This window comes from Chiloscyllium plagiosum, chromosome 5 (genome assembly GCF_004010195.1).
Source record: "Chiloscyllium plagiosum isolate BGI_BamShark_2017 chromosome 5, ASM401019v2, whole genome shotgun sequence".
Classification (NCBI taxonomy): Eukaryota; Metazoa; Chordata; class Chondrichthyes; order Orectolobiformes; family Hemiscylliidae; genus Chiloscyllium; species Chiloscyllium plagiosum.
The window spans coordinates 89,681,133-89,697,166 of NC_057714.1; the positions used below are offsets into that span (position 1 = coordinate 89,681,133).

General features: G+C 43.1%; 1 protein-coding gene across 6 annotated transcripts in view; it reads left to right on the forward strand.

The window, feature by feature from the left end:
• LOC122550083 (integrin beta-1-like) overlaps window positions 1–9,383 on the forward strand; it is a 279,698-nt gene extending 270,315 nt beyond the window's left edge. For all 6 annotated transcript variants that reach the window (XM_043690612.1, XM_043690614.1, XM_043690616.1 and 3 more), the window contains one exon: window positions 8,987–9,383. In XM_043690612.1, the coding sequence (XP_043546547.1) occupies window positions 8,987–8,997 (11 nt within the window). In that variant the 3' untranslated portion in view covers window positions 8,998–9,383. The remainder of the gene's footprint in view (window positions 1–8,986) is intronic.
• The last annotated feature ends 6,651 nt before the right edge of the window (window positions 9,384–16,034 follow it).

Consider the following 16,034-nt stretch of genomic DNA (forward strand, 5'->3'; position numbering starts at 1 on the left):
CATTTATCTGAATTAAACTCCATCTGCCACTTCTCAGCCCATTGGCCCATCTGGTCCAGATCCTGTTGTAATCTGAGGTAACCCTCTTCGCTGTCCACTACACCTCCAATTTTGGTGTCATCTGCAAACTTACTAACTGTACCTCTTAGGCTCACATCCAAATCATTTATGTAAATGACAAAAAGTAAAGGACCCAGCACTGATCCTTGTGCACTCCACTGGTCACAGGACTCCAGTCTGAAAAACAACCCTCCACCACCACCCTCTGTCTTCTACCTTTTAGCCAGCAGAATGCTGTTCCTTCATCAGGTAGCTAGTTGGGCAGGATCATAAATGTTTGTTTTATTTTTTCACAACAGCCTGAATATAAATGCAGCAAACATCCACTCCTTGTTCATACAGGAAAAGATGATTCCAACAGAAAAGCATGTATCTTTAGAAGAGACAGAGAGAAGGTGTTTCTCTTTTAGTGCTTCAAGATGCAGGCCTAAGAATTCTCTTCTTGATTCCCTGAAGAAAAGTACAGTTGACGGTTGTGGTGATGAATTTCTAATGTTTCCTACCAAGCAAGAACAAGTTTCAAGCTTTTCCAGCCAGAGTTGGTTGGACGCCTGTGGTGAAAACTGTAATCTTTTAGGCAAAAGAGCTCAGTCTCCACTTGCCTGCTAACAGTGGAGTTTTCAAGCAGTCACCTTTCTTTCTGGGAACGAGGGCTTCCCTCTCATCTTCACATCCCACACTGACCCACTGGCCTGTGCTTTGTGATGAAGAAGGTATTTTCAATCAAGCCAGTCTCTGTCATGTGACAAGGTTGACCATTCTATGGTTTACGCAATGGGTTAATGGCTGATAAATGGGTCACACAGTAGAGAATGCTTGATATCTTGTCACCATTCCAGCTGGAACAGCCTCAAAAAGCCTTTTTTTGTGGATCCTATTTAATGGGGCCAGTGTGTTTACCAGGCATGACTTTCTCTCCTGGGTCAGGAACGCAGAGTCAGGACATGTCCCAACTCTGCAAATCTGACCTGGGGGAAACTCCAGGCTGGCCAGGTTCTCTGGCAGTTTGAGTTGGGAAAACCTGGAATGAATGTATAGGCTGATAGATGCAAAGGCAGGCTGGGTAATAGCTGATCTTCAGGCTCCAGCATCATGTCGCAATAAATCATTGGACAGCCTTCTATGTCCATATTCCTAACATCCCCTCACCACCATCCTGCAGGTACTCTCCATGCCATATTATGCCCCCAACTAAGCCCTTGTCCCTTTAAAACCACCACCCTAACCTATGGCCTTTTGTCCCCATAACTCTACAAAGTCTCCATAACAACTCACCGTGTTACAGATAAATGACAATAGGTGGTTATCATCAAGGATATGTTAGCTCTCTCTTCAGCTTCCTACTTTCCACTTCCCCACAGAAACAAAGTAATTTCCATAAGTGACACAGAGACTTAAAGATGATAAGCTGTTGAGGGTGAATACCTCTTTATTATGAAGTGTAAGAGAGGATTTTGATCTTGTTGTGGAAGGAGACCCTATCAATGTATTAAAGACTCTGCCTCACTAATCCTAACTCCCCGGCTTGTTACCAAGGGATTAAAGTGGCTCAGAAGTTAATATTGCAGCCTCATAGTGTCAGAGACCCAGGATCAATTCTGACCTCAGGTGACTGCCTGTGTGGAATTGTAATGTGGAGATGCTAGTGTTGGATGGGTAGCCAAAGTTAAAAATTGCACAACATAAGGTTATAGGTCAGCAGGTATGTTTGGAAGCACTAGCTTTGGAGCACTGCTCCTTCATCAGGTAGCTGTGGAGCAGGATCATAAAACACAGAATTTATAGCAAATGTTCACTGTGTCATGCGACTGATACGATATGTTAAACAAACCTAGATTGCTGTTAAGTCTTTCATCTTTTAGAATGGGTTGCAGATTTCAGTTCATTAATATGTAAATCTCAGAACTTCTTCCAAGTCACATTCATGAGATAATTTAATGTTTTATATAAAAAGGTGATAGCTCATCTCAAACAATGCATTAAAAGTGTGAGGTTAGAGTCTGTCTATATCCCAATCTTGAGTCAGACTGGTTCCGTTTGCAAAGTAGGAATTTATAAAATCTTACATGGATTGATTGCCTGCAGATTGTGTGCTTTTTGATCAAAATAGAATATTTCTGCAAATATAATTCTGCAAATGTAAATTCACCTCAGTTATCTCAAGAATGTGATTTGAAAGAACGTCTGAGATTTGCATATTAATGAACTGAAACCTGCAACCCATTCTAAAAGATGAAAGACTTAACAGCAATCTAGGTTTGTTCAACATATCGTATCAGTTGCATGACACAGTGAACATTTGCTATAAATTCTGTGTTTTATGATCCTGCTCCACAGCTACCTGATAAAGGAGCAGCGCTCTGAAAGCTAGTACTTCCAAATCAACCTGGCGTTGTGTGATTTTTAACTGTGTGGAGGTGCACGTTCTCCCCATGTCTATGTGGATTTCCTCTGGGTGCTCCGGTTTCCTCCCGCAGTCTGAAGATATGCAGGTTAGATAGATTGGCTAAGCTAAATTGCCGATAATGTCCAGGGATGTGGAGGCTAGATGGATTAGCCATCAGAAATGCATGAATAGGACAAAGGAGTGGGTCTGGGTGGGATGTTCTTTGGAAGGTTGGTGTGGAGTGAATGGGCTGAAGGGCCTGTTTCCACACTGTAGAGATTCTATGAAGCCAAAGGCAGGCATGGATTTTAATATGTTCAAAGACTTGAGGAAGGAAAGGGAGTTTGGAAATGGAAAGGATGGATAAAAAGAAGGGTGGAATTTTGAGGATTGGTGTGATGAGGGAAATTTGAAAGTGTTGGCGATGTTCCCTGAGGAGAGGAAACACTAATGATGTCAGCAACGTGAGTGTGGTGGCCCTTCTTGCTCATTCCTGAAGAAGGGCCTGTGCCCGAAACGTCGAATCTCCTGTTCCCTGGATGCTGCCTGACCTGCTGTGCTGTTCCAGCAATCAAGTTTCAACTTTGATCTCCAGCATCTGCAGACCTCACTTTCTCCTGGGAAATTTGAAAGTGTTGGCGATGTTCCCTGAGGAGAGGAAACACTAATGATGTCAGCAACGTGAGTGTGGTGCTGGAAAAGCTCAGCAGGTCAGGTAGCATCCGAGGAGCAGGAGAGTTGACGTTTCGGGCATAAGCCCTTCATCAGGAAGGGCTTATGCCCGAAACATTGATTGTCCTGCTCCTCAGATGCTGCCCTGCTGCGCTTTTCCAGCACCACACTCTCAACTCTGATCTCCAGCATCTACAGTCCTCACTTTCTCCTAATGATGTCATCAACACAGGAGCAAAAAGGGAAGTCAGGTGACCAGCTGTTTGGTGAGAATGTGGTTGAGTGAGCAAGCATCATCAAGGAAAATGGAGGGCTCTGTCTTTGCAATGTATTCTCTCTATATTTTATATTCAGCAGTATTGCTGCAGGGCATCTTTTCAAGTGGACAGGAGTTCAGTCCCAAGGCAGTTTCTGTATGAGGGAAATGAAGGCTTCAAAGGAATAGGCTTTTGAGATTGAAAAAAAATTGCCTCAGGGAGTACATTAAAAACAGGGTGATTTAGAAGCTGGACAGTTACCAAACAGACATCTGTAATTATGGTTGCGTTTTTGAAAGAAAAATGTCCCAAGATTTAAAGAGGGTGCAATTTACCATTTTGTTCTTCAGGGTTTCATTTTAAGGCTGAGTCTAATTTATTGCTGATACCCATAATGGACAAATTTTATGAGCAGATATTGAAACATTTATGTCTTAGATTGATACTGGTGCCATTTATGACCGTATTAGCAAATGCATGAACTTTTAACAGAGATGGTACATTCACAAAGGAAGACTATCACATCTTAACAATGTCCTGCTTTACCTGCAAACCTCATTTTGGTTTAAAGTTTTACTGAGGTACAAAAGTAACTGACGATCCAGATGATAGGCTATCCAGTGAGCTCGCCACATGAATTTCAAAGCCTGAATTTATCTTTGCCTTTCTCTGAATTATTCATTTAATTAACTGGAAGCTGATTGTGTAAGTATGAAGTGAATGCGCTGTTGATTTGGTGTCTGAGTCTCCTATGTTCAGTTCTTTGTTCTCTGCATGAGTGATAAATGAGTGGATGGGACCTTTTCTTTAATCAAATGATGGACACGTGGGGAAAAGAATGTGCTACTTCATGTAGCAAATAGACCTGGGGCGTTACAGTCATTATCCATTGTTAAAAGTGAGTGATGATGTGATATTTATGGGCAGAGACTCGTGCCTTCAGAGTCTTCAATCATTTTGCTGTCTAGACTTTAGGTAAAGCCAAACTGATTTGTGTTAATTTATGGCAACTTTGATTATATAATGTTTGCAGACAGCACGGCCCAAGAAAATAAGTCTTGCTGTCTCAAAACAGAGCCTCCAAAATATCAATTAAAGTTTTCCAAAATCCTCATACATCTTTGGTGACATTTTATTTGTCATTGTTGAAATGAGGTACTGCAGCCTAGAACATTAATGTACAATATGCTATTGTCAGTTACTCCAAGTGTAAGAAGTGTAGGAGAATAAGAATCAGATCACAATGTTCCTCTGCTCTTCTCCTGTAACTGGAATGACTTGCTCTGCACATACAAACAGATTCAATCACTTATCACACAGCTTTTGAGAACTTGGTACTGCAAGCAGAAAAATTGTGAGTTTAAATGGCACCAGCTTTGAGGCAACTGCAAAGTCTTCCCTAGGTCCAGAGATCTATATGGATTTAACCTTTAAGGATCTCCCTTGGACCTGCTAGTTCCTGTCATGTTTAGCTGTACTGCTGAGTACCTCTTTCTTCTTCCAGTGTTTAGAATTACAATTCTAAAATTAGCATCAAATCATATAAAATGTAGCTGGAATGGATTTTCTAAAGAAATGTTACGTTTGACATAGTTAATGTCATAATTTCATTAAAGAGGTGAATTAGAAGAGAACCTGCCGGTGAATTAATACTGCAGCTGCGTATATAGGTTTAAGAATTAATTTGATAATGCATCTAACAAGATGGGGGGATCTTGTTAGAAAAAAAATGGCTTATAGTATAGAGGAACTAGTATAGAATGGTTAGAAAATGTGTTTCTGAACAGGAGATAAAACATCAGGATTAATCTGTTTCACCTGGCTTGGAAAATGGTTAGAAATAGCTTAATTCACGGGTCAGTGTTGGATGGATTTTGATGTACAGAACAACCTCAGTTATCTGAACTCAATTATCCGAATAAGATGTCAAGGTCCCATAAAAATGTTATCTGTTATCTGAACAATCAGTTATCTGAATAATCAGTTATCAAAACAAAATACTCCCTACCTGTCTCATTCAGATAGTCGAGGTTGTTCAGTATATACATGATTTGAGCTTGGAAACAGAGCACAACATTGAAATATACTGATGAGACAAAATGAGTAGATTTGCAAATAATCAAGAAGACAATAAAAGATTTCAAAAGTTAACAGAATGCGAAGACAGGCAGTTGAAGCAATTTAGTGTGTATATATTTGAGGTATTACCTTTTGGAAAGAAGAACAAATAATGGGAACATATACTGAATAGAAAAGTGCTGAAGAATATGAAGTCCACGGACATAATTCTTGAATTGTTTTGATAAATGCCATAAAGAGGGTCAGTAACATTTTAGGTTACGTAGAATATGGAATGCCTTACTAAAGGAAGATAGGACCATTGCTTATTTTAAGGAATGGCTAGAATCAGATTTGAACACAGGAACATATAGGCCATCGTGAATAATAGTTAACAAACAGACTCTAATCTAAACTTTGAGAGTTGACTGATTTGCTTTATTATTGTCACATGCACTGAGATATAGTGAAAAGTATTGTTTTATACTCTATCCAGAGTTGAAAAATGTGTTGCTGGAAAAACACAGCAGGCCAGGCAGCATCCGAGGAGCAGGAGAATCGATGCTTCGGGCATAAGCTCTTCTTCAGGAATGATTCAGTGATTCCTGAAGAAGGGCTTATGCTCGAAGCGTCGATTCTCTTGCTCCTCGGATGCTGTCTAGCCTGCTGTGTTTTACCAGCACCACATTTCTCAACTCTGGTCTCCAGCATCTGCAGTCCTCACTTTCTCCTTATACTCTATCCAGTCAAGTCATACCTTATAAAAGTATAACAGGGTAATAGAACAGAATGCAGAGTATAGTGTTACAGCTACAAGAAGGTGCAGAGAAAGATCAACTCAAAAACAGATCGTTCTGCTGTAACGCGTTTTGTTAACGCAAATTCTCTGTAACGCAATTGATGAAGTGGGGATACTGTTTCTAAAGGGGGAGTTTTTAAAATGTGTGTTGGCTGTAATGTGACTACAGAGGAACCTCGATTATCCGAATACCAATTATCCGAAAATCAGATTATCCGAAGGAGATCTCGAGGTCCCGATAGAAACATTACATCAAGGATGTGTTTCTAACAGCGATCATGCCTTTTATTTACAGTGATTAAACAGGCACCATCTCCAAATGACTGACCTTCCATCCTCTCTCTCTCTCCCCACATTTTCTCTGGAGTTCGGGGTGTACACGAATCCCCCCCCTTCCCCGACAATCAGATCAACATTGTCCTGTACAGGGCAGAGGTGGGACCTGTCGAAACGTTGCTGTAAAACGGTGTGTGTGTGTGTGTGTGTGTGTATACACACACTATTTGGAGACGTACCACACAAAGGCAGTAGCAGCAGTCTTATTGTTGGTGTCCAGTCCAGCTGCTGCAGTCTCCTGAATGGGGAGCAGACTTTAAAAACTCCGAGCCCCAGAGGAAAGGCAGTTCATCGATTAACCGGATAATTGATTATCCAAACTAAATACTGCCTGCCCATCTTGTTTGGATAATCAAGGTTCCCCTTTACATCACCAACACTTGAAGCGCTGTTTCTAAAACGTGATTTTTCTCTAATGTGGAGTTGCACAAGAATGTAGCCATCGTGTTATAGAAGAACTACCTGTATATAAGAGGTCTGTACATAACTCTGTTCCAGTTTCTGAAGATGCTGCCAGACCTGTTGAGTATATGAAACATTTTTGGTTTGATTATTTAAAAAAGTGAGATTAGTGGGTTCAATCTCACTGTAGCAGCTGTTGGAATTTAGTTTTAATGAATAAACCTGGAGTTGAAAACTAGTACTGGTAGCGGTGATACTGAAACCAGTGTGAATGATTGTAAGAACTCATCTGGTTCAGAAATCGGAATAGAATCTGCTGTCCTCAACTGGCAGGGCATGTATATGACTCCAGAATCACAGAAATGTGCTTGACTTTTAATTGACCTCTGACATGACCGCGCAAGCCACTCAGTTCAAGGGCAATTAGGAATGAACAATAAATACAAATGTATGAATTAGAAATGTAGGTCAGGAAATAAGATACTGACTGATCTGTTTGTGTTTCCAATTCCACATTCCAATCCATCCCTGATAACCTTTGCTTGCCGAACCTATCAAATATCTATTTAATTTTACCTTAAAACTATTCAAGAACCCTTTCCCCATTGCCTTCTGTGACAAAGAGATTCCACTCCCCCACCCCCCCAACCATTGCACAACCCTCTGACAGAAAATATTTTCCTCATCTCTAATTTAAAGAAGTGATCCCTAATTTTAAAAGAGTGCCTCCTAGTTCTGGACTCACTCAGAACAAGAAACATTATTTCCATATCTTTCAGGATCTTATCTCCTTCAATCAAGTCGTCAACCTTACCCTTTGAAGTAATAAGATCCTAAGGAGTCTTGACAGGGAAGATATGTTTCCTCTTGTGGGGAAATCTAGAGCGAGAGGTCATTGTTTAAAAACCAGGAGTCACCAATTTAAAACAGAAATGAGAAGATTGTTTTGTTCCCAGTGGGTTGTGTGACTTTACAATGCTTTTCCCAAAAAGTTGGTGGAAGCAGATTCCTTGAAGATTTTAAGGCAGAGGTGGATAAAGTGTTGGAAAGCGAGGTAGGGTGAAAAGTTATAAGGGTACGTCGGAACATACAATCAGAAGGGAGCTGAATAACCTACTCCTACTCCGAATTTGTATGTTCATGTAACCTCCAATAACAGGGCAGCATGGTGGCTCAATGGTTAGCACTACTGCCTCACAGCGCCAGGATCCCAGGTTTGATTCTAGCCTTGGGCAACTGTCTGTGTGGAGTTTACGCATTCTCTCTGTGTCAGTGTGCGTTTCCTCCGGGTGCTCCGGTTTCCTCCCACAGTCCAAAGATGTGCAGGTCAGGTGAATTGGCCATACTAAATTGCCCATAGTATTAGGTGCATTAGTCAGAGGGAAATGGGTCTGGGTGGGTTACTCTTTGGAGGGTCAGTGTGGACTGGTTGGGCCGAAGGGCCTGTTTCCACACAGTAGGGAATCTAATCAACCACAAGTTTGTATCAGATATGACTCTGACCAGCAGAGAGTTTGCCCCCGATTCTCACTGACTCCAGTTTTGCAAGGACTCCTTGATGCCACACTCGGTCAAACGCTGTCTTGATGAGAAGAGCAGTTATGGTCAAAGAGTGTGGTGCTGGAAAAGCACAACTGGTCAGGCAGCATCAAACTGACGTTTCAAGCATAAGCTCTTCATCATGAATGAGGGGGTGGCCCAAGGAAGCTGAGTGATAACTGGTAAGGGGCATAGGGTTGGGGGAAGGTAGCTGGGAATGCGATGGGTAGATGAAGTTGGGGGTGAAGGTGATAGGTTGGAGAGGAGGGTGGACAGGTGGGACAGGCCAAGAGGGAGGTTCCGAATTGGATGGTTGGTTCTGAGGTAAGGTTGGGGAGGTGGATAACTTACTTATCAGTGAGTAAGTTATCATTGAACAAGTCCCCTTTGATAGCCCTGTCAGTGACCCCTTCCACCACTGTGTGATAAGCAGATTTTAGAATCCAGTAACAAAAGCTGTCAATTAATTTGTTGCAGTTTGGTGCTAAATCTGGTCCACAAGAACAATGAGCTGAGCTGAGCTGAGTTGAGATGCCTCTGATTTGAAACTGAGAATCCTGAATCATTTCTCTATCAATCTCTGAATCAAGACTTCATGAAGAGGATATTCGTTGCACAAAGACCTGCGATGGAATCACATATTTCTATTAGTGTGTACTGTGTGTGCAGCAGTCATTGTAATGCAGTTTACGTAAGATAAAGACTTAAAACTGTATACATGTAATCCACATGACTTTTAAACTATTTCTAAAAGGTATTGCATGATAGAAATTCTGCATCAAATATAGATGCCATTTACAAATTAAAATTTATAGCAGAAGTATTATTATGTTGAATGATTATAGCTATACTCTTGAACAATAAAATAATTTATCCTGAACTTGTCTTTGTTTTCTATTTCCAGAACAAATTGCAGTATCATTCTTCGATATCTGACAGTGTAACAAAGTTTTCACCTCAGAACTATCATTTTGCAATGCTAATGTATCTTGATTCATAGGTCCCTGTTCTTCGCAAAAAGTCAGAATAGATTCTGGCTCTAGAGATATTAGATTAATGCAAGGTGTTTGCAGTATTTTGATTCCTTGTTTGCTCAATGGGTACCATCATAGTAATAATACTTGTATTTGTAATAATGATTAGAGTACCTTCCAAAGCCATGACTACCATCTAAAATGGGAAGAGTTATCAGATACAATTGAACATCACTACCAACAAGTTCCCAACCAAACCACCTATCATCCTGACTTGGAAATCTGTTACTGTTCCTTCACTGTCACTGGATTGAAATCCTGGACTCTCTGTCCAACAGAATTGTGGGTCTACCTACACCATATAGACTGCAAAGGTTTATGAAGCGAGCTCGCCACCATCTTACCAAGGGAAATGGAGGAATGGGAGAAAGTGAGGACTGCAGATGCTGGAGATCAGAGTTGAGAGTTGGTGCTGGAAAAGCACAGCAGGTCAGGCAGCATCTGAGGAGCAGGAGAATTGAAGTTTCGGGCATAAGCCCTTCAGAAATTAGGCTTGTGGGCCAGGGAACTGATCGATAGATAGGAAGGGGGTGGGTTTGGGGGTAAGGTAGCTGAGAATACAATAAGTAGATGAAGCTGAGGGAGAAGGTGATAGGTTGGAGAGGAGAGTGGAGCAAATAGATGGGAAAGTTGATGGATAGGTCAGGAGGGTGGCGCCAGGTTGATGGTTTGGGACTGGGATAATGTAGGGGTAGGGGAAATGAGGAAACTGGTGAAAGCCATATTGATCTCATGTGTTTCAGAGTCCCAAGTCGGAATATGAGGTGTTCCTCCTCCAGGCATTGGGTGGTAAGTGTTTGACAATGGAAGAGGCCCAGGACTTGCATGTCCTTGGTGGAGTGGGAGAGGGAGTTAAAGTGTTCAACCACAGGGTGGTGGCATTGCTTGGTGAAGGGTCCCAGAAATGTTCTCTGTAACAATCCGCAAGTAGGCGTCCTGTCTCCCCGACGTAGAGGAGATGACATCGGGTGCAACGGATGCAGTAGATGACATTGGTAGAGGTACAGGTAAATGTTTGCCGGATGTGGAAGGATCCCTTGGGGCCTTGGACGGAGGTGAGGGGAGTGGTGTCGGTGAAGGTTTTGCACTTCTTGTGGTGGCAGGGGAAGGTGTTGGGAGTGGGGTGTGGGCTGGTGGGGTGTGGAACTGACGAGGGAGTTGCAGAGGGAATGTTTGCTCCGGAACACTGATAGGGGTGGGATAGGAAATATATCTTTGGTAGTGGGGTCTGTATGGAGGTGGCAGAAGTGGCGGAGGATGATGTGATGTATGCAGAAGTTGGTGGGGTGGAAGGTGAGGACCAGGACAGTTCTGTCCTTGTTGCGTTGGGAGTAGTGGGGTTCAAGAGTGGTGGTGCGGAAAGTGAAGGAGATGCGCTGAAGGGCATCATCAACCACGTGGGAAGGGAAATTGCGATCTTGGAAGAAGAACGCCATCTGGGATTTTCTAAGTTGGAATTGGTCATCCTGGGAACAGATGTGGTGATGGAGGAGGAGTTGGGAATAAGTGATGGCATTTTTACAGGAGGTAGGGTGGGAGGAAGTATAATCTAGGTAGCTGTGGGAATTGGTGGGCTTGTAGTAGATGTCTGTGGTTAGTCGGTCGCTAGAGACAGTAATGGAGATATCCCGGAAGGGGAGGGAGGTGTCCGAGGTGGTCCAGGTGAAATTGAGGTCGGGGTGGAAGGTGTTGTAAAGTTGATGAACTGTTCAACCTCCTTGTGGGAGCACGAGGTAGCACTGATACATCATTGATATAGCAGAGGGACAGGTGGGTGTTGGTGCCGGTGTAATGGTCGGTGTAATGTAACCGACAAAGAAGTAGGCAGAGCTGGGTCTCATGCGGGTGCCCATGGCTACCCCTTTGGTTTGGAGGAAGTGGGAGGATTGGAAGGAGAAGTTGATAAGGGTGAGGACCAGTTCAGCCAGGTGGATGAGGGTGTCGGTGAAAGGGTACTGGTTGGGACAGCATGAGAAGAAGAAATGGAGGGCTTGGAGGCTTTCGTCATTGCGGATGGATGTGTACAGGGACTGGATGTCCATGGTGAAAATAATGCATTGGGGGCTGGGGAAACGTAGGTCTTGGAGGAGCTGAAGGGCACGGGTGGTGTTCTGAACATATGTGGAAAGTTCCTGGACAAAGGGGGACAGGACAGTGTCCAGGTAGGCACAGATGAGTTCAGTGGGACGGGGCAGGCTGAGACAATAGGTTGATCGGGGAAGTCAGATTTGTGAATCTCTGATAGGAGGTAGAATAGGGTGGTGCAGCGTTCACGGACGATGAGGTTGGAGGCTGTGGATGGGAGATCCCCAGAGGTGATGAGGTTATGGATGGTCTGGGGGATGATGGTTTAGTGATGGGAGGTGAGGTCGTGGTCAAGGGGGCAGTAAGAGGAGGAATGGGCAATAAATGTTGACCTAGACAGCAAAGATGAGATGCCTGAATGCCTGAAAGAAAAGACTGGCATCGACGAGTTAGGCCTGTTTTCATGCTGTATCATTCTATGACGAATGGGTTTCTGTAAGATCTCAAATTCTTGGAAAAAAGGATAGAAGTTGTCCATTGCTGCTGCTTGGAGTTTGGAACCCAAAGTTTTGAAGAGATGATCTACTGATTCTGAATTCTGTGTAGATCCTATTCTCAATGTCAGTGTTCACTTCCAGTCAATCAGTGTTGCACCAGAACAGTGAAGAAAGTTAACTAAGAATACAGCGGGACCTTGATCAGATGGGGCAATGGGCTGAGGAGTGGTAGATGGAGTTTAATTTAGATAAATGTGAGGTGCTGCATTTTGGAAAAGCAAATCAGAGCAGGGCTTATATACTTCATTGTAAGGTCCAAGGGAATGTTGCTGAACAAAGACACCTTGGAGTGCACATTCATAGTTCCTTGAAAGTGGAGTTGCAGGTAGATAGGATAGTGAGGAAGGCGTTTGATATGCTTTCCTTCATTGGTCAGAGCATTGAGTAAAGGAGTTAGGAGGTCATGTTGCGGCTGTACAGGACATTGGTTAGGCCACTGTTGGAATATTGCATACAATTCTGGTCTCTTTCCTATTGGAAGGATGTTGTGAAACTTCAAAGGGTTCAGAAAAGATTTACAAGAATGTTGCCAGGGTTGGAGGATTTGAGCCAAAGGGAGAGGCTGAACAGGCTGGAGCTGTTTTCCCTGGAGTGTCGGAGGCTGAGGGGTGACCTTATAGAGGTTTACAAAATCATGAGGGGCATGGATAGGGTAAGTAGACAGGGTCATTTCCCTGGGGTCGGGGAGTCCAGAACTAGTGGCCATAGGTGTAGGGTGAGAGGGGAAAGATATAAAAGAGTCCCAAGGGGTAACTTTTTCATGCAGAGGGTGGTGCATGTATGGAATGAGCTGCCAGAGGAAGTGGTGAAGGCTGGTACAATTACAGCATTTAAAAGGCATCTGGGTGGGTATATGAATAGGAAGGGTTTGGAGGGATATGGCCCAAGTGCTGGCAAATGGGACTAGATTAGGTTGGGATATCTGGTCAGCATGGACAGGTTGGACTGAAGGATCTGTTTCTGTGCTGCACATCTCTATGACTGTTTAGCGTCACTAGTGGTCTAATGGAATCTCCTGTGCAATGTCATAAATGAATCTTTTCAATCATTCCTTGTTGATGGTTACTTTCTTCATCTTGCTGGTTTTTCTCCTCTCTAACATTTTTCTTTATATTTTCATTATTCACTAATCCCATCACATAAAATCTTTCATCTGCACTTCTAAATTTTCCATTTTACCAAAATATTCCAATCACACTTAAACTAAAAAAAAAAATCTCTGCCACATATATTGATAAAAATAAAATAAATTAAAAGCAGGGAATCAAATTTGGCTGGAGCAACTTCTCTGCTCCATTGAAAAACAGCAAGATTTATGCAAATGGGCCACTGAATATTGTACTGTAGACTCAGAATAAATACCTCCTCCATATTTCACAATTCCCACATGGCCTCTGAACTCCTACAGAGTCATGATGCAAATGCTTCAGTATATTGGAAATAAATCACCATGCTGTAAACTTCACATTCTCGTTCTCATCCAAGGTTTTATCATCATGGATATCAGGAACCTCCTGGTCATTAATAAAATATCAGAAGCAGAGCCAAATGTTGGCTTTGTCTTTAAACTCAGTGTGTGTTTGTTGCAACTGGTCAGGGTGCTCCTCCAAAGTTACTTCAAACTCGCACTGACCTTTCCTAAATTGCTTGAATCCATTGTGGAAGACTTCACACACAGCTCAAACCCTATAAAACCGTCAAAATACATAATGAACTAAACCAGAAAGAAAGCAATACACGTTATCGATGTATATAACACGCTACTACTGTAAATATTTGGCATGCCAGAACTAACAGCAAGCTGTTCAGCATTGCACCATGACCAAAACAGTCTGTGAGTTGCTATTTGCTTACAGGGCTTTTGAACGAACGATCAACCTTGAGAGGACTAAAATCATGAACCAAGATATAGAGACTCTGCCTTCTATCAATATTGAGACCTCTGGAATTCAGCTGTTTTGTCCATGTTTGGACCAAGACTGTAATGAGGTCAGGAGCTGAGTGGCCCTGGCAGAACCTGAACTGGGTTTCAGTGAGCAAGTTATTGCTGAGCAAGAGCTGCTTGATAGCACTGTTGATGACACCTTTAATCATTTTATTCATGCTTCAGAGTTGACTGATGGGATGGCAGTTGGCCAGATGGCATTCTTTTATTGCGCACAGTGTCTACCTGGGCAACTTTCCACATTGCTCTGTAGGTGCTAGTGTTGTAGCTATATGACAACAGTTTGGTTTCGGAGGTGGCAACGTCTGGAACACAGGTCTTCACTACAATTGCTGGAAAATGTTGGGGCCTACAGTCTGTGCAATATTTCAAACTTTGGGATGTTTCTTGATATCACATGAAGTAAATCAAATTGGCTGAAGTGAATCTTGGTATCTGATGCTGGGGACACCTGGGAGAGGCTGCGACAGACCATTCACTCAGCATGAGGTCAGGCAGCATCCAAGGAGCAGGAGAATCGACGTTTTGGGCATGAGCCCTTCTTCAGGAATGGCTCATGCCCGAAACATCGATTCTCCTGCTCCTTGGATGCTGCCTGACTTGCTGTGCTTTTCCAGCAACACATTTTCAGCTCTGATCTCCAGCATCTGCAGTCCTCACCTTCTCCATTCACTCAGCATCTCTGGTTCGGTTGTTTCAAATGCTTCAGCCTTCCTTTTTGTACTGATGTGCTGGACTCCCCCATCATTAAGGATGGGGTAAAGGTGTTGCGTCATCCTCCTGTACATTGACTAATTACTTATCACTATTTATGACTGGATGTGGCAGGATGGCAGAGCTTAGATCTGATCTGTTGATGTGCAGTAGCTTATCCCATTTATTTCTTGGTGTTTATGCTGTTTTTCATGTACGTAGCCCTGTTTGGTGCCTTCACCAGGTTAACTCCTCATTCCTAGGAATGCCTGGCATGCCCTTCTGCACTTTCCATTGAACCATTGTTGATCACCTGGCTTGAGGGTAATGTTAGAATGGGAGGTCTGCTGGGCTGTGAGCTTACAGATTGTGTTTGAGTACAGTTCTGCTGCTGATGATGGTACACAGTACCTCATGGATGTCCAGTGTTTAGTTGCTAAATCTGTAGAAGACTATCCTATTTGGCACAACTGCAGTGTTGCACAACATGATGTGAAGGCAGGACTTTGTCTCCACAAGGATTGTGCTGTGGTCACTCTTACTGATGCTGCCGCAGACAGATACATCTGTCAGACAAGCAGATGCATCTGTTAGACAGGCAGATTGGTGAGTGATAAGCAATGGTTTTCCCACTTGTTACTTCCCTCAGCACCCGCCAAAGGCCCAGTCTAACAGCAATCCTGAAGGACTCAACAAGTAAAAGCAGTAGTGGGGACAACAAATGATTGTTGGTGCTAGACATTGAAGTCTCCCTAACCAGAGTACATTCCACACCCTCGCCATCCTCATTGCTTCCTCCAAATGGTGTTCAAGATGCACAGAATACTGATTCACAAGGTAATCACAGGAGGTTTCCTTGCCCATGTTTGACCTGATGTCATGACACTTCCTGGGGTCCAGAGTCACAATTGAGAACACTTTCTCCCAACTCCAAACCACGGTGCCCCCACCTCTGTTAAACCCATCCCTCCATTGGGCCAGAACATACCCAGGACTGGTGAGGGTGGTGTCTGGGACACTGTTGTTAGGGTATGATTCCGTGGGTAGAATATTGTCAGGCTGTTGCTTGACTTGTCGGTAGGGCAGCTCTCCCAACTTTGGCACAAGCCCTCCAATGTTACTAAGGAGAACTTTGAAGAGTTGGCAGGTCTGTTGTTGTTTCCAGTGTCTCGGTCGATGCCAAGTGCACCATCCAGTTTCATTCCTTTTCTTGAGACTTAGTGGCTAATACAACCAAAATATAGAACATAGGAGCGAGGAAGTGGTGGAGG